The sequence below is a fragment of the Antedon mediterranea genome, chromosome 2 (genome assembly GCF_964355755.1).
Source record: "Antedon mediterranea chromosome 2, ecAntMedi1.1, whole genome shotgun sequence".
Classification (NCBI taxonomy): Eukaryota; Metazoa; Echinodermata; class Crinoidea; order Comatulida; family Antedonidae; genus Antedon; species Antedon mediterranea.
The window spans coordinates 2483832-2508399 of NC_092671.1; the positions used below are offsets into that span (position 1 = coordinate 2483832).

The window sequence follows — 24568 nt, forward strand, 5'->3', positions numbered from 1 at the left end:
GAACTTAACTGACATTTAAATTAAACTTAAAATCGGTTTCACTATATTTGCGAAAAAATTAGTTTGTCGAAATTGTGTCACTCACCTTTCTTCTGCTGCGGAGCATTGGGAGGTGGTGTTGCAACTTTAACTGCTAAGCCAAAGGCACCAGGGAACGAGTTACTATCACGTACCACAAACGTACCTGGCTGTTTGTCCTTCAACATGGCTATCGCTGTAATTAGAAAAGGTTATTAAGTTATTAGTGACGCAGTAGGTAAACGTTGTTAATATGATAACGCATTAATCAGTAAGCCACTGTTTTTGGAAAATGATCATTATATGAAAATTAATTAATACAATCTGTCATCTAGGAAATTATATAAGCATTTCTGTTTTCTGTTTCCTCTTAGTGATTCCAAATAAAAAGCTCTCACAGATTTGTTTTCTTTTCCATTTTTTTTTTATTATTTATTAATTAATCTACCTGATTCTCTGTATCGCCAAATACTAGAATATAGTACTGTATCACAGGAAAATTTCATAATACAGTATCACATGTGTATCACATGTGATGCCTGTTATCATACTCACCGTCATCTCTTGTAATGTTTGGTTTGTACCACCAAGATGACAAATCCTTTACAAATCGAACATTTTCAACTCCTGGTTCTAAATAAGGGAATTGAAATATACAGAAATTAGTATCATTCTGTTTAAAATGGTAATATAAAATATAAGAAGATTTTCATTGCAAACGAAAAATATGTTCCCTTAGTAGAGGTGTCCCTTGAATAGGTGTTGACCAAACACATATATTGCCTCTCGTTAATTTCATGGGAAAGTGTCCACATAAAAGGGGATGGCCTTGTGTGTTACCCTTCGTTCATTTCAAAGGAAAGTTTTTACAGAATAGGTATCCCAAAGGTTATTATATGTAAAATGTATGTTTTAATCATTTAATTGGATCTTGTGTAATAAAGTACTATGAATAAAATATACAGTATACATTTATATATCTGTTACGCGCAGTCAAGAACATACTAATATTCCATTTAACACTAGGATGGCTTTTGCATGCCACTAATTTTTCATAACACGGATGTGAGGTAATTACCCACAAATCCTGCACAGATTAAGTTAAACTATCTTAAACATGTGACTAATTCATCAACAACATGTAGGCATAGTTCAAGGGGCAGCTAAACAGTTGAAATCTATCAGTAGAGGCTGCATTCAATGCTCTAATCAACCCATCCCAACTCTTAAATTCTTGGCCTAGAAACATAATTTCAAAATTAGTTTTGATGTCTATCTGTCAAAGACAGTGTCCTTAACATGCTGATCAATAAACTAAACAGAAGAAGTTTATCACCGGGGTATGAATGTAACATTTATATAGCACCTGTATTTAAATTTACCACCTATCGTTTTTAATGTATCGTCATCATTTTGAAAAATGACATCAAATTATCTAATTTATTATCCTGTATAACATTCAACGAATCATTCTAAATGACATGTTGAGAATGTCATTTTACCAGGATACCAAATACATGACATACCATCTTACATTTAACCTTTCAAACAACAAAAATTATTGAGTTATATTTATTTTTTCTGTTCTCCACCCTAAAGGCACCCTAGCAATGGGTAGCTTCATGGTATGGTATGTTTCAAATATGATTGTTAAATATTTATGTTATAAACCAGTTTCAGATAATACATTCAAAGCAAACATACTATTTTGAGTGAGTGAGTGGCCGAGCGGTTTAGACAGTGGAACCGTAATCACGTAGCCATAACATCGGCAGGGGTTCGAGGCTCACTCACTCCATGGTTCTGGTGGTAGAACGAGTCTTCTCGGATAAGGACTATAAACCGTAGGTCCAGTGTACACAACTTGCTCGTGTGCACTTTAAAGAACCTAGTACATCTTTCGAGACGAGTAGGGGGTTACCCCGGTGTATTAGTACATCACAGCCACTGATCACCAACTGGGCCCTCTGGGAGATCAGTCTTTGACTGAAGAGGTCACCCAGTATAAAGATAAAACAAACAATTTAAATTGATTGAACTTTTTAATGCATTAAATTACTATTGTATCATCAAACCCAGTATACATACATTCACCTATTAATAAAATGTTATGTGTTATCAGCGATATTTACAGGGACAACGTTAGAATTTATATGAAGAAAATTAATGATTTATTAAGCGCAATTGAATATGACTGACCTACAGGGAGCGAAGGTTACAAGATTGACAAAAAAAGATGAACTTGGCTTTATGAGCCCATAGGGGTGTAATTGATAAGAAATTTTGATTGCAAATCTAGAGGACCTTCTCACCATGAAAAGCTTTAATTTAAGTATCTCTTGAATGTCTGTGGATTGCTGTGGAATGATTTAATAATTATTACAAATAAATTTATAGCCTTCCTGTGAGACATCCCTATTCAGGGGATAATGTTTTAACACTATTTTAACTTCCATTCAGGGTGCACACCTATTAAATGGACACGTTCTGATGGGGTTCTACTTAAATAGATTTGTTCAACTTTAATCAGAATAGTCTAGGACATTAAAAAGTGTAAACAAAGATAAACAATTTATAATTATTATTTCCTAATTATTATTATTACCTCGAAATTAAAAAACCACAAATTCCATTAAAAGTGACTTTATTGAATATTTAACCTTTAATGTGTTACATTTGATACAAACAAAAATATCAAATTTCTTGCAAAACCAGTTGTATCTATGAATAGAGCAATTCATAATTAAAATAACATGAAACCATAGCATGATAACGATCTCTAAGGTCCAATATGGTTTAATAGGTTATTAACAAATCCGAATGGATCAAAACAAGTTGATCAGTTCTTGGAAAAATTAGAAAAAAATATATCATGTCACTTTTACACTGTCCTTCGAAATATGAATATCTGTATTTTTATTTATTTTTAAAAAAATAATATTATATTTTCAGTTCACTAGATGGTATACCAAGTTAGTAGAACCACTCCTATTCATCAGACATCAAAACCACAATTAAAAATGTATTGAAAAAAACATGAAAAATGAAGATTAATTAAATCAGAATTTGAATATGTTATTTTGTTTTGTTTTAATAAAGTTAATCACTTCCATAGGAAAAAAAAACGAAAAAAAATAATGTTTTCACTTATAAAATGACAAAATAAATGGTTAAATTCAACCAAAAATTTATTGACTGGCAGCCAATTTGACCATTTTTTGCTTTATATTACATTTTTTTCAGGTAAATACATTTTTTTTCAATCAAATTTTTGGTCAAAGTGCGTTACATTAAAAAAGAATATTCAAGAAAAATTTTGTTAAGAATTTCAGGGGGACAATACATCTTTAAGAGGACATCCTCATTAAGATAACACTTGGGCTTGGCTTTGAAGATGTCCCATTTTATAGTAGGTCTATTGTAATCCTAAAATCCCAATTTTTTAGAGAATGAAATGCCATTTAATTACATTTTTCAAACAAAAAGTAAAGTTACCTGCTAGAGAAGTCTGACTTGAAGACAATGATGGCTGCTCATTCAGGTAAAAGTTAGAGGGCGTTGTCCTTCCCGACTCACCCACCGACGATGCACTTCGCACAGAGCCTGGGCTGTTGTCATAAAAAATAAAAACCATTTTATTGTCAAAAGTTGTTTCAGTAAGTATCACTCTAGACTGAATGAAATCGTAAAGTTGTTGTGATTTATACTTTCTTTTTTTGTTGATATAGACAGCAATCAGGAAGCTGACTCAATGGCTGGAGATAATGATAGTAACACCCCTTACACTCACCAAGAGGAAAACACAAAACGTCAAAAGCTTTAAGTGCTTTAAATTAATTGAATTACCTCAAAAGGTGAGTTCTGTCAATAAGATCTTGGATATTAAATTGTGTTCATAATCACTAGGTCACAACTACATTTTAATTGAACTGTGTTGTGTGTTGTTCTTTGTCGTTTTAATTGACTACACAAATCAAGGAAAAACTTATATTACAATATTTGTCACTTTAAAATCTTGTTTAATAATATAACAAACCATATAATTAATACTGTAAACAAAACTGTCTATTTCAACGAAAATGACCCATTTTAGAAAATGTTGTTTTAAAATGATAAACTTTTATCATTTTAGCATTTTTACACTCAATTTCTCTAGTATTTTAAACAATTTCAACTAATCCACTCTCGTGAATATAATATTATTAACATACAATAAAGACTGCAAACTCGTTTGCATTCTGGCACCCTCAAGTATGTATGACTCTAGTGATTAAATCTCAAGTATTTCTCAAGTGCAATAAAGGAATGCGTAAACAATTAAAACTGCATATCAGCAATATGTATCAATTTGTAATAGCAAATTAATTGTACGTTAAAGCTTTGCTCTACAAGCAGATTAGTGAGATTAGGAGTTGCATTTGATTCAACTAAATCAGATTATTGGAATAATAGATTATAGAATAAAATACAAAACAGAAATGCCTTTGGATACATTCTGAGAAAACAACTTTCCACTTTCTAAAGAATTTTATGTATTAATTTAAGATTTACAAACTAGCGTATTAAGTTGAATTTGGATCATTTTTAAATTGGTAATATGTGACATTTCCTAAAAAGTAAAAGACTGACTCAATCAATATGGAATATTTATTTACATAATTTCGAAAACCATTCACATAGTTGCACATACAATTATTTTGAGTAGATTAACAGAATGTTTGGTTGTCGATAAAACATTTATCATTTAACATTCCAATGTCAAGCACACTGCACCACACATACTCCTTGTCTATGTAATAATTATCATAAGGATCAATTGAATAGATTAGAAACAAATTGTGTCTCTTCACTTACCTTCCAGGTTGTTTTTGTAATTTTCCTCTATTATCATAAACTGTCCTGTAACCACTCATCTCGGCCTCTCCCTGAACACTTCTAGGCCGCTCACTTTCTGGCAACTTATCATGATGAGCATTCCTATGCGACGCTTTAGACTTCAACCTGTCACTGAATGTTGGGTAATAGTTCTTAGGAGGCATTTCAACAGAAGCGAACGGTGCTGTTGGAGAGACATCTTGAGAGCTAGCTGGTGAGATTTGTCCGTTGTTTGTAGTATTTAAACCTCCATTGTATAAAGTGTATTGAGGATAGGGTTTTGTGCATTCTACACCAAATGGCAAGGAATGAGGCATCTCGGTTACTTTAGTTTGTGGTGGTGAAGGCTCATCTACCAATAGATCTGCCATTGGTGAAGACTGATCCCTCATTGGTGAAGGCTGGTCTCTCATTGGTGGAGAATGATGCACCTGCACTTCAACTAGATGTTGATTGGTTGGAATTATTTTTCTGTCTGCTTCAACAAACGCCATATCCTTCATATTTCGTTCATTTCGATTCTCATCTTGTTTTGGATTACCGTCGGCAAACCGCACAACCTTCTCTTGTCCTGGGCTAATTTGCGGACTATTTGTTTGGTTGTTCGTTATCAAGTTTGTCGTTTCATAAAAATCATCAATATCAAAATGAACAGATTTTTGTTCAGGAGAATGTTGTTTTTGGACAGTAGGTGACATACGTGTGTGTAGTACTTGCTGCTGAGCTACAGGGTATGAACTTGGGCCATACATCTTAACAGGACTCATGTCTGGCTTTTGTTCAGTTATTTTTGGAGAATACTGTTTAGGAGTAAAATGTTGCGGTGTTGATTTCTGTATGTCTCTTTCTTGTATATATAGCTCTGGTCTATTTTGTTGAGGTGTGAACTGATGCGGTGAACTGTGTTGCTGATGATGAATTATATATTGGTTTGGCGTGGCTTGTTCTTGATGTTGCTTTACTGGAGAAATAAATGCAGAGTTCCCTTGTGGTGTATATTGCTGTGGAGTGTTATACTGTTGAGGAGTACTGTGTCGCAAAGTACCCTGTTGTGGAGAAACTTGTTGCGGTGTTCCAACTAATGGAGTTCCTTGTTGCGGTGTTCCAACTAATGGAGTTCCGTGTTGCGGTGTTCCAACTAATGGAGTTCCGTGTTGCGGTGTTCCAACTAATGGAGTTCCTTGTTGCTGTGTTCCAACTAATGGAGTTCCGTGTTGCAGTGTTCCAACTAATGGAGTTCCTTGTTGCGGTGTTCCAACTAACGGAGTTCCGTGTTGCGGTGTTCCAACTAATGGAGTTCCGTGTTGCGGTGTTCCAACTAATGGAGTTCCGTGTTGCGGTGATCCTGTGTACTGTGTTTGTTGTTGGGGTGTTCCTCCTTGTGGGGGTGTTCCCATGTACGATGTTCCGTGTTGTGGTATTCTTATATGCAACGAGCTGTGGTTCGGTGTACCTTGATCCGTTGTACCATGTGGTAGGGTTGAACTGTGTTGTTCCGGTGCTGGAGATTGTGTTGTCCTTTGTAGAACTGTTGTCTGTGTTGTTGTAATATGTTGCGGCGTCACTTGTTTCTGTGTTCCGTGTTGTGGATAAGAAGGTGTTCTCTGTTGCTGACTATAATTTTGTGGTGAGTAGTGTTGGTGCTGATTATGATCTTTATCTGAAAATAGAAAAAATATGAATGAAAATTAACTTTAAAAATAAAAATTTTTTCGTATTTCTTGAACAACCTTATACAAATACTGCCCTCTATAGGTTCAAGGTGATAAACTTATTAGGTTATATGCATTATCATGCATATAACCTCTTGATTCTGTCAAAATCTTTATTTATTTATTTATTCTTTCCTTAGCAGTATTTTGTCCGTGAATTATCTTGATATCAGTTTCATCTATCTAAGTCAATTTTTCAGAGTATATTCCTTATGGCCAGGAATCGATGTGGTTATATTTTCACGATGCGTAATCAAAAATTACGCGGTCTACGCGCGATTTTACGAAATCACGTTTGTAATCATATCTTCACAAGCATGAATCACAATTAAACAAAATTTGGTACTCATAAATTTCAGGTCATATTTCATCATATGGCAATACAATTACGTGCGTAGCGCATATAACGCTTGCGTACGCGCGCTTAAAATGTTCAAAATTGTCAAAATTTATTTTCGATGAAATTAGAGTACGTTTCAGGCAATTTTAAGCGTTTAAAAAATTGCCATGAGTGCGCAGATTTTTGCACGTGCACTGCGCGTTATACGTTAATGCGCACTCTTTTTGTCCGATTTCGGTTGTACAACCTTTCTTTAATAATATCATCATATTTTATTCACTTTTCAACGCGTAATTGCCTTATACGAGCACGTCAAAAGTGACAGGCTACGCACGTGTAAGTTAACAAAATGGTGAAAATATGCTAAATTTTAAAATTAATATAGATCGTCAGAATGCTCGGGAACACATATTTTTTATTTCATTTTCTTGAAGTGTATGTATCTTATGTATGATTTATTATTAAACTAAGGGAACAAAAGTTGATTAAGCCATAATTAATTGCATATTAAATTAAAAAAAAATCATTTCGACAATCAAACAAATTATGACATTTTCTTAGGCCAAAATAACAAACTTAACATTAACTTTCTTCCTCCAAAAGTTCATATATTAAAGTTAAAAGTATATAGTTTGACAGTGCATCATTTTTGTACATTTTTAGAGATGTCATCATAGTAAAAAATTATAATTCATTGCGGTATGTAATAATCTATCTGCACCAAAGTGGTTACTGCATAGTAAATACACGGAGGAATTTTTCTACAATTTTTAGACAGTTGTGTATGGCTCGGTGGTGTGTGCTCGTGTCTATGGCACTCAAGGTACCGAGATCGAGTCTCACCTTGGGAAACGAAATAAGAGTTTTTTTTTATTATCCGTATTGTTTGTTCAAATTTATTTCTTGTGTATATATTATACACATGATTTATAATGAAATCTAGATAAAAAATAACTTATGTCTTTATTATTATGTAACAGCAAATGTGGTTTATGACATTATACGCAGAGGGATCTTTGATCGGATTGTGATACCGGCTATTGTATTCGCGTTAGCAAGGTCCTATCATATATTATAAATAATTAAAGAATCTGAGAAAATCAATGAATCAAAATATCTTTTAAAAATCAATTATCTTTATTAAAATCAATGCATATAACCTATAATTCGTCATAGTGACGAATTAAATCTAGTTAGTAATTGATTTTGTTAATCTCAAGAGTAAACAAATGGAACAAACATTAACAAGTGTTAACATGTTAAATTAAATGAAAGAATGTATGTTTAAAAGCTTTGCTTAAGGATACAAATTTGAAACATATTTGACCTGAAACGATTCAATGAAAAAGGTTAGGCCTACTAGGAAAACTTTGCAAACAAATTAAAGACAAGGACACACTTGAGGAGGAATGAAATTATCACCAACAAACTGAGTTTGAGGTAACAATCTTGTACTTAATGTACTTCTTAAAACATAAAACTTATGATTTAACTTAAAAATTACAGTATGTAGGTATAGCTTAGTATTAAATATACTACACTATGATTTCATTAGGTTGTAAAAATCAGCACTAAAACTATGAACCAACTTTCTAAACCATTGAGTAAATAGGGTTTGCATGGTTTACTGAAATTCTGCTTTGCGTAAATTATAAATACTTACCTTTTGAACATAAATTAACCTAAGCTATAAACTAGCAGAACAGAACTTACTGATTTAGTAGATTGTCTAAAACATCAACTGCTCTTTGCGTTGGCTGAACAGAAACTGAACTAATTTAGTAAACACTGATTATAATGTAAGGGTAAACCTTGGCATTTTGCCAACAAAAGTCCACTTACCGAATAGATTATACAGATATGTAAGCTCTTGTGAGGTTAATGCCTCTAATTGGATGAAGTTCACAGAAAAATAAACTAAATTATATACATTAATCGTTTAAATAGTAGATCACGTTCAGATTTTAGTGAAATTTAAGAAGCATTTATTAGGTAATAATCAGGTATCTCTTTTCCACTGAAAACATTTACGTAAAGTTCTCATAAAAATCATACTTTACATAAACACTCAGTTTCACAATAAAGATACTATTTCAACAAATTCTCTATTAATCTTCCTGTTTTATATTTCATACAAAAACCAAAGTAAATCTATTACAGTAAAAATAACAGTTAAAATAATTCCCTGTATTCGTATGCTGTCTGTTAAGTTATTAAATGGAAATAAGTGGATAATAAATAAACAAAATTTAGACATATTAAGACCGATAAAAACATTGAGTAATAGGAATAAGAATATAAAAAAGTATAAAAATAAAACAAAGTTGTCTGAGATATTGTAATAATAATAAAGATCTCATTAAACTAATATTATTTTCCTAATCAAAATTAACAATTCATTTTCATTCTATTTGTTTAAAAACAAATTTACTTGACAAAAAGGAAGAAATTAAATTTGTACAAGTCTATGTCTGGGATTTTATTGAATAAAGTGGGAAGTTCATAGCCCATTTCTTGCGTCATTACTACCAACACAGGAAAATAATACCACAATTGTTATTTTACCTTTAACAAACACTTCCTAAATTGACTACCGTATCTATTCGGTGTCTTTCTTCTTTTTACAATAATTAAAGTTAAATAATACCGTGATTACGGCAGAGATAACAAAGAAATGAAAACTTAGTTTTGTATTTTTTTCTATTACAGTATTAAACCCCTGAATAGAATTGTAATGTTAAAATATAATTTGGCTTCTGTTTGGTTCACGGAAAAGTTGAGGGTGTTTCCTGAATATGGTTGCCCATAGTGTTAAAACACATACGGTATATTTCCCTACCATTTCACAGAAAAGTGTACCCTTAATAGAGGTGTTCCAATAATAGGGGTATCCCCTTAATAGAGGTGTTCCAATAATAGGGGTATCCCATTAATAGAGGTGTTCCAATAATAGGGGTATCCCCTTACGAGAGTGTTGGAATGATGGGGTTCTAACTGTGCTTGTTCTAAAAAGAGTCTCAATAAGATAATTGTTATTATCACTTGAAAGTTATCTATAAATTCACCTTCACTTCTGCTGCCTCTCGCTTATAGAATGACCTACCCGCCTCTATTAGATCATGTTCGTCTACTCTCGCCTTTAAATCTGCCTTGAAAACTCATCTTTTTCTTTCAGATTGAGCTCTCTCATACACCGCGCCTTTGATCACTTACTGCTGGAATTGGCGCGTTACAAATTCATACTATTATTATTATTTATTATTATTATTAAATTAAATATTAAACAAAAATATATTCCTTCTTTAACTACAGTACAGTTTTTTTTATATTAAAAATTAATGAACTATTTTATTTTGTGTGTTGAAAAAAACTATAGAATATACAAACTGAAAATTATAATCTTATAAATACGTACTGTTATTTTGAGCAATAGCTACGATTAATATTAATGCTAGATTGAAACAGTAGATTGTTAAAGTAAGTGGACTATACAAAATAGACAATAAAAAATCAAAGAAACAAAATTGCTCATCTTCAACAACACGATTGAAGATGGCATCACAACAAAATACTTTATCACAAATTAAGACAATTTAAATCCTATAACAGATTGTCCAATATCAAATATAATAAACTGAGCTAACAAGGAGGTATAGAATTTTTAAAATGATGAACAAACAACAACAAACCTTTGCCCGCTAAACTACTCAAAAACTATTTCAAAAGCGTTTTGTTTGGAGGGGTTGTTTACCGACGACAGCACAGTAGATTCTGACTGTTCTCTGCTGGCAACGTGAACATCTATTATACGGCTAAAAATAACTCAAGACGTTTGATTACAAGCGAGTGGAAAATAAAGTGGCTGCCTGCTGGGTTTAATGTCCTGTCTCAATCCTGTCTCAAAGTTTTTGATTTTACAGATATTCACCACTTTTTATAATTCATTATAATGGGAAGAACAGCCTGCATGCATGACTGACCAAAAGAGATGACGTCCTAATTGAGAACCTGCGTGGGTTTTCTGTGGTTGGTTATGGTATGTGGCATACCCTAAAGGGACCAATGAATTAACGTGTTTTCATTGCAGGGCAGTGAAATCATAATTGGGAACTCCCCAAAACTACAACCAAGGCCATTGTCATGGCAACTATATGTGATGTCACAAAAATATTTTTATAAAGGAATTTGAAATTGGAGAGTACCTAGAAAAAATGATGGAGTTGAAATAGGATAAGCTAGTATATAATAGCAATGACGATATTTTAGAGAATTTTAAAAAAAACTGGACAGTAGGCCGATCTCTAAACATGACATATTTTTCAATTTAAAAAAAAATCATCATTTCAATACTATGTTTTACTGCCAAACATTCTTTCATAAATTTTCTGGTAACAATCATTTTTTCTATCCATTAGGCCTACCATTGATTGATATACATTTTCTGTCTAATTTTTTAAATCATATTAACACTGTTGTTTTTTTCATCATTTGTTTTCTACCTCTTCCACATCCCTTTTCTTTTGAGACATCACCACAGTGCATTCTTTCATTTGTTTTAACACTTTACATTTTTGTCACATTTATTTATGTATAGAGATTTATAAAGTATTATATATATATCAAAATTTCAATGGAAACTAGTAAAGGAAATTTAAAAAATATATACTTTAATAAATTTGGTTTGATAAAACTTTTTTTTTAAATAAGTTCCATATCAAATAACACAATGATTGTATCACCAAACTAGGATTATCTTCCATTCATCATACAAGCATGATAACCTTAACATGGGCTACACAGTGCAACAGAAACAGTATTTTAGTTATGTTCCATTTATTAAGGGACCATGTTAAAACTACTTTACAGTTACTGCAGCAACATTTTGGATAATCATACCAGGGAAGAGTTTATTGCAGTGACATAAACGTCTACATTGAAACAATTTAAAATAGTATTACAGTAACCAAATACTAGTCTACAGTAACTGCAGTAGAAATGATTGCTGAAGTGAGACATTAAAACTGTAGCAACTTACCTTGAGGAGCACCGCCCACATATGCTAGAGGGGTGGAGACCATGTTGGCATAAGGAGTGGTTGGCTGCAATGGAAAGCCTGGTGTCTCTGGTGTGCCTGGAGATTCTAGTGCTGGTGCATACCCCATCAAGCGTTCCTTTTCACGTATTGCTTCTATCTCTGGCGATTTTAAACCGTGTACACGATTCCAAAAGTATGTTTCCTGAAAGAAATCAGTCAGCTGCATTCAAAATTTAATTTACACTAAGTTTGTAAATGACATGGATGGAGCAAGCAACATTAGTTAAAAACACTTTTGATATGAAAATCAGTGAGACATCTCGCTATGTGAAACAAAAATATTTAATTAGGCCTACCGTATGTGGTTGTCCACCAGGATTTCGTATCCATATCTCTGGAGAGGGCGTCCTTGATCGCATACTAAGACCTTTCTCAAACCCAGTGCCACTATTGCTACGATGTAGTGATCTTGGATGACGTTCTAAGTTTGGTGGGCTCATTGATCTTTCCAGTTCATCTATTCTAGCACGAGCATCTGGGGAAAAAAATTCATCGTTGAAGAGATTTTAGGAAAATTTACAAACATCATCCCATCATCATTGTTACATAAAAGAAACTTTATGCCAGTAACTGTCTCTTTCATTATAATATTCTATTTTCACTCTCTTAATCATTATCATTCTCTCAGAAATAATAAAAATGATTATTAGATGAAAAATAAAAATAATAATTTTTACAGAGAGAATTTGTTTGTAATTCTTCATTTTATATAAAATTACGATGTCAAACAAACCACGTATATTACAGATAAGAGAGAGTTATTTAGTTATTTAATCGATCCTTACCAGCAACTCTGCTTGCTACTATTCCCTGTTTAATGATGGGCTCCTGGACCGGTTCTTCTGCCCTTGCATCTGGTTCATCTACTGGAGGCAGCGGCCTAGAGAAAGAGTCACCAAGAAGATTTGAATCGGAGTGGAATCGAACCCTAGCCATTCGTGGCACTTGATAACGGTCCTCCTCCTCATTAAATAGGCAACCATTTGTTATGTCTGGATAATTTGAACCTATATTTTTTAATGCGTGTTCCCAAATGGCAAGTTCGTTTTTAGGCGTGCTTGTCCGAGGAACACTTTCTTCCTGTGGTTGACTATAGTGAGGATCCTCCTCATCTAATCTACTCAGAGATTGAGTTAGATCCACTCCATGCGTTGTTAACTTTCTATCATGCAAAAGGTTAGGTGTTGATTGAAATTGCGTTCCTGCGATTTGTCCAGTTGAGTTATAACGCTGCGGGATTCGAAGATCTTTCATGCTTCCGGACTCATGCTGGAAAGGATGGGAGGGTCTTTTCGGGAAAGCTAATCGGATGGGTTTGCTTGGTCCCATGTTTGTATCACTTCTTGAAAATTGAGATTGATGGGAAATTGGCCTGAATGTCGTCTGCGGAATTTGTGATAGTCCCGGTGACGGTTTGTAATACCGATTTCCCCGTAAATCTGGTTGTGATTGATATTTTGAATTCAGAGCAACATTCTCATTGGATGAGGCAATACCGTTGCTTACACTAGGAGCAACATTCTCATTGGATGAAGCAACTCCTTTGCTTACATTTCTCAGACTTCCAATTCGATTCATTACCCAATTATAATCTGGGGCTGGATTATCAGGGGCCGGATTATCTGGGGCTGGATTATCTGGGGCTGGATTATCTGGGGCTGGATTATCTGGTTTGGGTTCTACTTTCGCATCATCTGTAGGGGTGTATTTTACGACGTCAGACCCAGGCTGAATCTCACCGTTTTGAACTAGTCTATCATACTCCCCTAACGGATAATATTTTAAAGTTGTTTTAACTTTGTGCTCTGTTGAGCGTACAACTACGCCCTCTTTATCGGCACCTGGTACGGAACGTATTAACTGTTCGTTTAGTGAATTATATGTAGGTTGAGGATGGATTAGTTGTTGGTTAGATGGGTTATATGATGCATGCGTAGCAACAAGCGAGGTGTTAGTGTTGGGAAGAGAGGTATATGAAGAAGTTATATCAGATGATGCGGTCTGTGAAGAAGTCAAATCAAGATGCAAATCATTAGCATGCAAAGACCTGCAATATACAACACAAATAAGAAGAAATTATAATGAAATTATAAATTAATATTTATAAAAATAAGTTATCAATATATTGCATTTGAAAGATATAATAATAAAAATCAAATAAAAATTGTAAACAACATTGATGGTGATGTTGGTAAATATAAATCATTTGTATATAAATAAAAATAATCCTACAGGGATATTTTTTATTTACTTATTAAAAAGAATATGTAATAAATAAATGTATTCATTTAATAATCTATTTAAGATAACAATACAATTTACAGTGCAATAAAATAAAAATTTATTTGTAGAAATTGACCAAATTCACAAACAAGCAGACAAACTTTGAACAGAAAAATCACAGAGAAAGAAAAAATATATCAACAAATTTGGATTCTGAAAATGTAAAGTACATTTTAAAAAACTGTTAAAATTACCAAACCAGACAAGAAAATTTAATAATATATTATTAATTAAAATATACAACTTGCTAAATGTGCAAAAAATGTTGAAAAACATAACAAATTTGGACAATATTTTAAATATATAACAGAACAGAAAAACAAATAATAACGTAAAGGACAAATTTCCATATAAAGAAAAATGCACAAATTTCCACGACATAAACAAGCATGCATACACTTCAAATACAGTAAATATATACATATTCATATTAGAATGACCAAATATGGTAAACATGCTACTGAACTGTTATGAATATTCGTTACTCGGTTACCTGACTACACATAGCGTATCTAGAAGCGCCTCCAAGCTGTTTATAATTGGAGCAAAATATTTTTATTCAGAAAATGTTGGTTTTTTTTAAATTAATACTGATTCACAATATGCACTATTTGTTTAATGAATTAAATGATATTAATTGTTCTATTAAAACAAAAAACACATTAACAACACAAATATTAGGGGGGAGGTGGTAAGATGGTTAAGGAAAGGTACAAAACACTAGGGATTCTCAAACAAGAACTTGTTTTGAAGAAAGAAAGTTTATAGAAAAAAATATACATATATATATAATTGCAGTAAGTAGAAATAAATTAATTTACATAATTAATACTATATGATTAAATTAAATGTATGTATCATGAAATTTAAAATGATAAAGTGAATAAAAATCTGACATAACTATTACTATTAATTATTATTATTGAATGAAGTTAATAAATATAACAAATTATTTATTATGATTTAGTTGATATCATAAATTACTTTTTAAAAATATATAGTAAGGAAAGCTTTAGAAATTTGTACTATGAAATTGTATTTGCAATAAGAAAATTTGATGTTCTCAATTAAAAATTAACGTTCTTTGAAACTATAATGAAATTAGAAAAGAAAATGTAATATATAATAAGGACAAAATTAAATATTATTAAACACTTACTTTTCAATCTGATGCATTCGTTTCTCGTTTACAGGGTTTGAATAGACTCTTTCTTTCCTTGGACTTCTTGGAGGCCTAGACACAATGTTGGGATCTACCACGTAAGAGTGCTCCGATTCCGGTCTGCTCGTTGGTTGACTTTCATATATAAACGATCCTGACATACTACCGTTAGGAAGACCACGCTGAGGCGGTGAATGGGCTTCTGGTGGCGGTACATACTGTTGGTAACGGTTTGGTGTTGGTTGGTATTGTTGTCGAGTAACATGACTCGCGATAATCGGATCACTTATACGTGGCAAGTTTTTCACACGTGGGTCTGGCGTGTCTTTGTGAATATCAGTGGATCTATGTTTCATATATGTATCTGTTGATTTTACGCTACTGGGACTAAGCAGAGGTGGTGTGTATCGTGAGCCTATTTCATTGACCCGGTTATAAGAATCTGACCTCGGTGAAAGACTCTGAAGAGAGGGCGTTGAATGTTGATGTCCTGAATGTTTGTTACTCATCATGGTATCAATATATAATGGCTGTGATGTCGAGCCTTGCGATAGTCTTTCACGGTCACGCTTCTGTTTCAGTTTCAGCTGCTGTTTCTGAAGCCACGTTAAACCATCTGTTGATCCTTCGCTAGAGGTCTCACTAGGAGTTGGAGAAACTGGGTTCACTGTCGGTCGAAGATCGTTCAAAGGACTTGGGTTCGGTGTTTGTCGGCGCTCAGTTATAGGAGAGCTTGGATTCGCTGGAGATGTTGGCCCAGTGTGAACATATTTAATAATCTCCTTCTGTGCTCTGATTGGTGATGAAGGAGAATTTACCCTTGGGTATGAGTTTATTCTGGTAGGTGAGCTGGGCATAGAACCTTGCTTCTGTTTTTCTTGTATGGGGCTAAAATTTGCTGAAACATTAGAATCAACAGTAGTATTTGGTAACGGTGAACTTGAGCGGTAATGTCTTTTATCATCTTGTCCATGATTCGCTAATCGTTCATTAGCATTATATCGCAAAGGACTATGGGTACCAGGATTTGCACTATACGATGTTGATTGGACATCTGCTTGAATTTTTTCATCCACAGGTCCGTTTGTCATACCCTGGCCATAGGTCAAAAGCTGACCATTTGGCATGACCTGTCCATTTGGTATGGGTTGGATATGTGTATGTCCATTAACCATTGGTGACACTTGTGATGGTTCGGTATTGTACATATGGCTTGTGTGATGATTTGAATTGTTCCGCATCACTGGCTCGCCATATAACAGATTATGCACTTGGCCAGCAGATGTATGTGTGGGATTCTTATTCCCTTGTTTGTCTTTATCATGAATCTCGGCATAAGGGTTTTCTAGTTCGGTTGAAGATCGTGAGTAACCGCTGTCTCGTGAGGGCGACGTTGGTGATATGTGTGGAGCCGCACGTTGTACGGAGGTTGGCTTGGCTGCCTCTGCCTTCTGAGTTTGCGATATTTTCTTCTGAACACTAACAAAGTTACTGGCATCAGGCGTCTGTAAAAATACAATTTTGAATTTGAAATATTCTAAACATGTCTTAAAAAGGTAAACATTAATTAAATAGGCCTTGATTTCTTCCGCTGGGCTTGTAAATTTGTCATGTGCCATTTTGCTATCATGGGAGTGGTTTACTAGAAAGTGTATTTTGGAAATAATACTGTACTAGTACTGTACTAGTAATAGTGCTAGTACTGTGCTAGTAGTACTTGGCTAGTACTGGGCTAGTAGTACTTGGCTAGTACTGTGCTAGTAGTACTTGGCTAGTACTGTGCTAGTAGTACTTGGCTAGTACTGTGCTAGTACTCTGCTTAATACCAAGAAGCAGCAGCTTACCTCATTAGCATCAATTCCAATAAGAAGATCGTCAAAACCTTTCAACAATTCATCTAACTCTTCACGTTCTTTGTACGTTGGTCCGACGACCGTCACTGAATCAAAAGGCATATTCTTGATAGCTGCTACTGGTAACTTTGTTTGAGGGCTCTCACTTCTTGGTCGCACACCATTTGGTATCGGGCCGTTCATTTGGATAGGGCCGTTCATTAATGGTGTAGAGGCACTGTTGTTTACATGTTCGATTTTTGGTGCGTTGCTTTTGCGGACTTGAGCATACAAGCTGCCATCAGGGGCTGATAGGTGCGGTATGCTATTTACGTCTTGGCTATTCATATTGGAATCAACCAAGTCTGTGTGAAAAAATATGTCACATGTAAAAAAATTTTAGTAATATGAGCAAATATTCCACTCCTTGTAACTTTCACAAGTAACCTGCATAAAAGGTATTTGCACACACGAATTGGATAAAGCGACTAGCTCAAAGCATTGTACAAATGACCCTAAACAAATTTATATATATTTTTTATTTGACATTAGATTTTAATAGCAAATTTAAATTTTACTTTACACAGCATTTGTGAAATTACTACAGTATTTATAAAAGACCAGACTCTTACCATCTTCACCTTCTATCATGGAATCAAAATGTTCATAAGAATCCCAGCGTATGAGAGGATCATTGGAGTTTTCAAGTGGAAAGGCACTTCCGCGGACATAGTCACTATTGTGAATCTTGTCAGGCGTAGCTGAGAATATGAACTCTACTTTGGTAAATGATGGAAAGCGTGGATCTGAAAAATGAGCAGAGAAAAGCCAACATGAAATTTTTTACAAAATCCAATAACATTTCCAAAAATGAGATAAAGTAAACTTTAGAACCAATCTTGATGTTTGTTAAGCTCTGTCTACACTTTAAACTTTATGTGACAAAAAAATGTGATATGCCCATATATGAACATGATGATGTCATATCACTACCATATTTAAACATATCACTACCATATTTGGGCACATCACACTGTAGCTATGGCATATTTTATTATTTTTATTTTTCAAATATATATTTTTTGTTCCGTTCCACATGTATTAACTTTATTTGTGCATAGCACAATCCTTAATATTGTCAGCAGTCCCAATTACATTGATATAATTCACTCAAACCTCCAACTACTGTGTCATGATAATTCTCTCTGACAGTGGAGTTATTTTAATGGAGTCTGTGGGCTTAAAATGACTTAGTGTCTTTGTACAAAATTACCAACTGCAATTTAATATTGTTCCATAAACCAAGTGATTAAAATATCCAAGAAATACTATTAACGGATAAACTAAACGAGCCATACCTGTACACGCATCATCCAAGTCGGATTTTTGGAAAACTAGACGATATTCCATGATGGCTGTTGTGTGGAACTGCACGCGGAATATCACGTCTCGTGTTGTAGACCGGAATTTTTTGTGGTAGCATTTCACCTAGGAAAATAATAATTCTTCTAAATCAACATACTTTTTAATTACATTTTATATGAGATATTTATCAATATTGATAATGTTAATTAATATGATTATCAATATTTACAATCATTATATATTTCAGTAGGCCTAAAGTTTTATTAATCATTTGATAATCTCTCATAAGCAAATAATAAAGCTGGGTTTATTTTTTATGAAAATAAATGTTTATTTTACTGAAATTGAAGAAATGGATGTTAGGCATAAAAAATTAAAAGCATTTTTATTTATTTTACCGTAATAATCATTGCAATACTGGTACCTCAATCTATTATCGTTGCTGTTACATATTAATAATTATTTACAATTATTTTAATAATTAAATTTATTGTAAATAACTAATCACTAATTACCATATTAAAAATAACTACTTTTATATTTCATTTTCACTTGTAACAAATAACATTTCACTATGATCTATGTTTAACAACAATTAAATGATAATAATGAATAAATATATTAGATATTATTTCCAAAATAGTTGTCATACCAGAATATCTCCCTTTAAAGGCAAGGCTTGGTCAAATGGAATTGCAAACCTTGTGGTGCCCTCGGTCACGGTGCTGTGAATAAAACAAACAATATAATTTAATCACAATCGCTCAGAAATATTTATTCAGGCAAATAATCCAGGTGAAAGGAAAAAGAATAGATACAAAACGGAAAAACAACAAAAGCTAAATATTCCTACACGCTTTTTTGATTTAGACATTCCATTACTTTACATGCTAGTTAATTATTGATAATCTTGTTTCACAAGAATTTGAAATGCTTTAATCTGCATGACAAGTTTAATGGAATACTGTAATCTCCAAATTGATTGAAACAGCCAATTAAACTAGCCGTACATAATATTTGGGTCTGTTACAATATTTGTGATTGGGTACCTTGAATCACCTATTCCCCACTTAATTCTCATTCTCAACTTGGCTACACCTGGATTTATATATAAATCACCTTAATAACAATTCACATATCTAATCAACTGCGATATTATAATTGAGTGTCACTTTCAAAGGTATGGGCAAGTGGGCTATCTAGTTAAATAAACATGCACAACTTTGATATGAATGCGTTCGGCTAATAACTTAATAAAATAATGATGGAACTTACTAAACTCCTGAGGTGAAAACCGTCTGCATATTTTGGTAAACTCTCATGAAAGGTCGACAACCTGATAATTAAAATACAATGCAAGAAAATTACAAAATACTTTCAATCACATTCAATCAAGAAATCAATTTTCTGCTTCAACGATTAACAATGAAAAGTTTTATTACTGACATATCTTTACGCATATGTGATTTCAATTAAGAGCGAACCTACCTCCTTCAGTGTCAAAGTTAGGTACCCCATGTATAAAGACGTAGTGAAGAAATAAAGGGCTGTTGTTGATTTGTATCGATCTTGCTAACAACCCTGAGAAGTAATCGATGTACCGATGTTGAGAGGGGTGCATCGCCGACCCTGTTTTGGCATCTAAAAACCGTCGCATGGCATATCTATCTAAAGCTGTATCAGTACTGAAAGTAAAATAATAATTTGTAATGAACCGTAACAAAGTAATTGATAATTAAATGATAAAATTTGAATTACCGTATACAATTATTTATTTCTAATTGAAATATTTGAGTAATATTTACCTGTTACTAAAATTTAAGTAGCCCATATATGCAGATACAACTACACCAATGGGACCACGTCCTCCCTAAAGTAGAAATAATAATATAAAGGTGAACATATTAAACTTGTATTATCAATTTCTTTTCGTTCTTTTGTGCTTTTTTTTATTTACAAAAAAAGAATGTACTTGGTATAATAAGTCACACAACAATTTGCCATGGCGGGTCTAGGAGTTTAGAATAATAGTTGGTGGGGTATTTTCCCAAATGACGTAAAATCAAAATGGTACTGTGTTATGATGTACTAGTATTCATGTCACCAATTAGCCATCCATTCTTTCATAGAACATACTGATGAAGAAGTCTAACTCTGGGGACTGTAAAATCGACCCCTGAGACATGACTTTTAGCTGATTGGAGCTTTGGGGGTAGTGGCCAATAAAATAAAGGTAAATAAAAACGAAATACTGTGGACGAACCTTGCAATGAATAACAACAACATGCATTGGATCTGCTTTTAACCATGTCTCAATCTGCTTACAAATACTGCAAAGTTGCTCTAGAGGGGGCGCCAGATGATCAGGCCAACCGATGTCGACAACCTGAGGAGATAATTTTAAAAAGATCACCAAAATGTCATCAAAACTTTAAACTTTATCAAAATCACATTCTTTTCAGGGAACTATCAATAATTTTTGACAGTTTAAGTGTAACAATTGGGAACAATTCCAAATTCTTTTTTTTTTAAAGAAATCTTCGGATATTTTATGATAAAAAACAAGACATTATGAAGCTTAACTGTATTTCAAATTTATTTGATATTTACCAACAAAGACGAGTCTTCATGTTAAAACTCAATTCAAATTTGAAATCTCACCTGCATATTAAGTTTGTTGATGTCCCGTCGCCGTCGTGACAAATTAAAAAACAAATAGTTGTTTCCATGTTTTCTTTGTAGCATCTGTACAACATCTTTTAAATTTGCTTGATATTGCGATTCAAGTCCACCGGCAGGGAATGACATTGCTACAAGGTAAAAAACACAATAAAGGTAAATGCGAAGTCCATGTTTATGAACATAGGGGAATCAGCTGTTAGGGGTCAATGTACTAAGTCTCTGGGCAAACTATTTAAAAAAAATATCATACACATCCATACAGGTCCACTCCATTTTGTTGAAATAAAATTAAATAAATATATCTATTTTTTAACAAGCTTATAGACAGGGAGGGGTTTGAGGGTTCAAATGAACACCCTTTTGCATGTACAAACTAGAGAACAGCAATGGAAGTGATTTTTGGTTGTCTTAAAATCGAACCACCTGTAAAAATCCTGGTTACGAACTTGTATACAAATAAACATACTAAACATTTCAAATTACCATTAAAGTACCAAAAGTACCGTATAAAAAGTTTGACTTTTATATTAATAATTATTGAGTATTAATCATTTTTTGCACCTTTTCATGAGTGAAAATAATAATAAAACTCCACATTAAATTGATTATTGTGAAGGTTACCATAAAACATTCATGATAACATAAAATATACACGCATACAGATATATTCGGGATCAAACATGTTGCCATCCATTAAAGGCTTAGAGAACGAAAAGTTAAGGTATTGTTTATGTCATTTAACATTCAACATTAATGCACTTGGAATTATCTGACCACACGTTTATTTCACACTCATGCTCTAAACTTATTTCTGTTAAACTACATAATGTGTAGGAGTGTTTATTGCACTCAGAAAGGAGAATAAGTTAAGTTTGGACTAATTCTATTGAGTTAAAGTGAGTTAAATCAATAGTTATAAATTTACAGGCATAGAACAATTAATTAATCAATTAATTTATAAACAATAAATGTGAAAATTAATGTGAGGATCAGAAAAAGCCATCCTCAACCAAGATTCAAATTCGGGACATTCTGCTTGATATGCAGATGTCCTAAATCACTGGGGCTTTCATGATATTGTTCAAATTCGATTGGATAGTAAGCCCACAGTATCTATTCTTTACAATGACAATATCATCCTTTCACCACATGTCAAGTGACTATGCGATATTAAGTTCCACAATGATTCTACACTTGATAGACGTGTAGTGTGCATTGTGAAAATAAAAGTTTGCTATTAATAATAAACCTTATACAGAACAAATAACAATATAGTCCTACTTTTTGTGCGTAATTCATTCTGTCTATTCTATCTACTGGTACTCAAAAGACAACATACTTTCATGTTTTTAGTCATGTACCAGAGGGCCAAGAGATCAACATTGAAATACATAAATATTCTTTCTAGACTCCCTGTGTATAAATGGCACCATAAAAGAGGAATGTCATCACTCTATAATGTTTCACGAGCCATTAAACTTGTCCTTAGAAGCAACTAATATATTGTGTTGAGCATGTCTATCAGAAAGGAAATGTTTTACTGCATGGAAAATAATCAAAACTTTTAGTCGTTTGTCACCAATTTTGTTTGCATCATTGTCTAGCCCTTCACAGTACCACATGTTCATAGTCTATGAACTAATATGGTCACCTAATGTTATTACGTAACATTGATATGTGATTGATGGGCCCTATGTACTTGGTAACCTCATAATTGGGCATTTAGACTGAATTTTCCTATTCCGAGTAATTTCCGAGAGTTTATATAAAGATATATTCTACCAGTTAAATCATAATTTTCAATAGCAAATTTACTAGTGTTATATTGCAATGCAATTTGAAATAAATAAATGTATACTTACATATAATGCGTTCTGTTATGTAATCCACATCCAAGTCTAACGACTCCATTATGTAACTTTCCACCCCTCTGTAAAACAATCAAAGTTAATTGTTTTAAACTTCATAAATAATGTATCCTCACCCTTTCCAAAATATTGGAGTAACTGTTGATGTTTTCATTTTATATTGTATCACTGTGTAAACATTGATATTTATTTTATATTAGCATCATTTATTTGTACTAGGGCTCAGTACTGGGTTCTCCAAAGTCAATGTTGAAGTGTGAATTGAGGTCAATGGCACTTGCCATCATTTACCTAGACAGATCTCACAGAAAATAAATACGTCAGTTGTAGGTATGACATCAAAATAGATAATGCCTTATAAGGCAATGAATAAGTTTAAGAATTTAGCATAATGTTAATCATTTTGTACATACTTTTACTTTTAGTTTCAGAAAACTTTCTATGAAAACTGAATTGTATTTTAATTGTCAAAATAGTTGTATAACAATAAAAAAAAAAAAAACTAATCAAAGCTGTTTAATCTTTTGAAATTGTTTGGACAGTTTTAAAACACAAATACAGAAAAACAAAAATAATATACTGAATAGAGTAACAAATGTAAGATGTTTTACATTTTAAATATACATGATAAATAAACATTTTTTTACTTCAGCAACAAATCTTTTCCTAAAAGAAATGAATAAGTTTGAGAATGTGCATATGTAAATCATTTTGTAAATTTTCTAATTTTCTAATCATTCCATAATTTTGTATCAATAAAAGAAATTAAACACAGTAGTCTACTAAATCTTAAAATATTTCAAAACTATATGGTAGTATTAAAACTCTCAAAACTTTATAGGCCTATACCACTACCAGTATAAAATAATTATTTTCAAGTCATTTCACATTCTGAAAAGAATATTAAAATTGATTTTGCAGGCCTGACAGTTGGAAGTTTCTGTGTATGTAAATGATATAAAAAGTGTCAAGTTCTAACTAAGGGGGAAACAGAAATATTGAATTCCTGAAATGCCATTCATCATGTTATTGCCTCAACATATGTTGTATAGCCCATGCCTACAATAATGCGATAACAATAACAAATGTGCAGGAAAAAAAAGAGGATAGAGTTACCAGACCAGACTTTAATGCTACATGTTAATGATTTATAGAGAAAATGTAACAAAATGGTTCGATCGTGAGAGTTTATCTGTCTGACCTCAAGAGGGCCGATGACCAGTTAATGTACCATTTTGGGAGATAAAGTTTTATCTATGAGTGGGGCTATTGGTACTCATCTATCTTACCTGAGAAGGGTTATTGGTACTCAACTATCTTTGGGAGGGGTGATCGT

General features: G+C 32.9%; 1 protein-coding gene across 9 annotated transcripts in view; it reads right to left on the reverse strand.

The window, feature by feature from the left end:
• The window catches only part of LOC140040041 (tensin-3-like), a 118368-nt gene that overhangs the window by 4896 nt on the left and 88904 nt on the right, over positions 1-24568 (reverse strand). For 8 of the 9 annotated variants that reach the window (XM_072085679.1, XM_072085677.1, XM_072085680.1 and 5 more), the window contains 19 exons: positions 23227-23294; positions 21344-21492; positions 20946-21068; positions 20488-20552; positions 20171-20367; positions 19958-20018; positions 19335-19407; positions 18676-18805; positions 17950-18123; positions 17330-17682; positions 15483-16990; positions 14817-14852; positions 12826-12920; positions 12337-12515; positions 11981-12182; positions 4873-6553; positions 3514-3626; positions 574-651; positions 86-214 (listed from right to left, as the gene is read on the reverse strand). In XM_072085679.1, coding sequence (XP_071941780.1) covers positions 86-214; positions 574-651; positions 3514-3626; positions 4873-6553; positions 11981-12182; positions 12337-12515; positions 12826-12920; positions 14817-14852; positions 15483-16990; positions 17330-17682; positions 17950-18123; positions 18676-18805; positions 19335-19407; positions 19958-20018; positions 20171-20367; positions 20488-20552; positions 20946-21068; positions 21344-21492; positions 23227-23294 — 5414 coding nt within the window. The remainder of the gene's footprint in view (positions 1-85; positions 215-573; positions 652-3513; positions 3627-4872; positions 6554-11980; positions 12183-12336; positions 12516-12825; positions 12921-14816; positions 14853-15482; positions 16991-17329; positions 17683-17949; positions 18124-18675; positions 18806-19334; positions 19408-19957; positions 20019-20170; positions 20368-20487; positions 20553-20945; positions 21069-21343; positions 21493-23226; positions 23295-24568) is intronic. The other variant, XM_072085678.1, reaches the window with a different exon arrangement.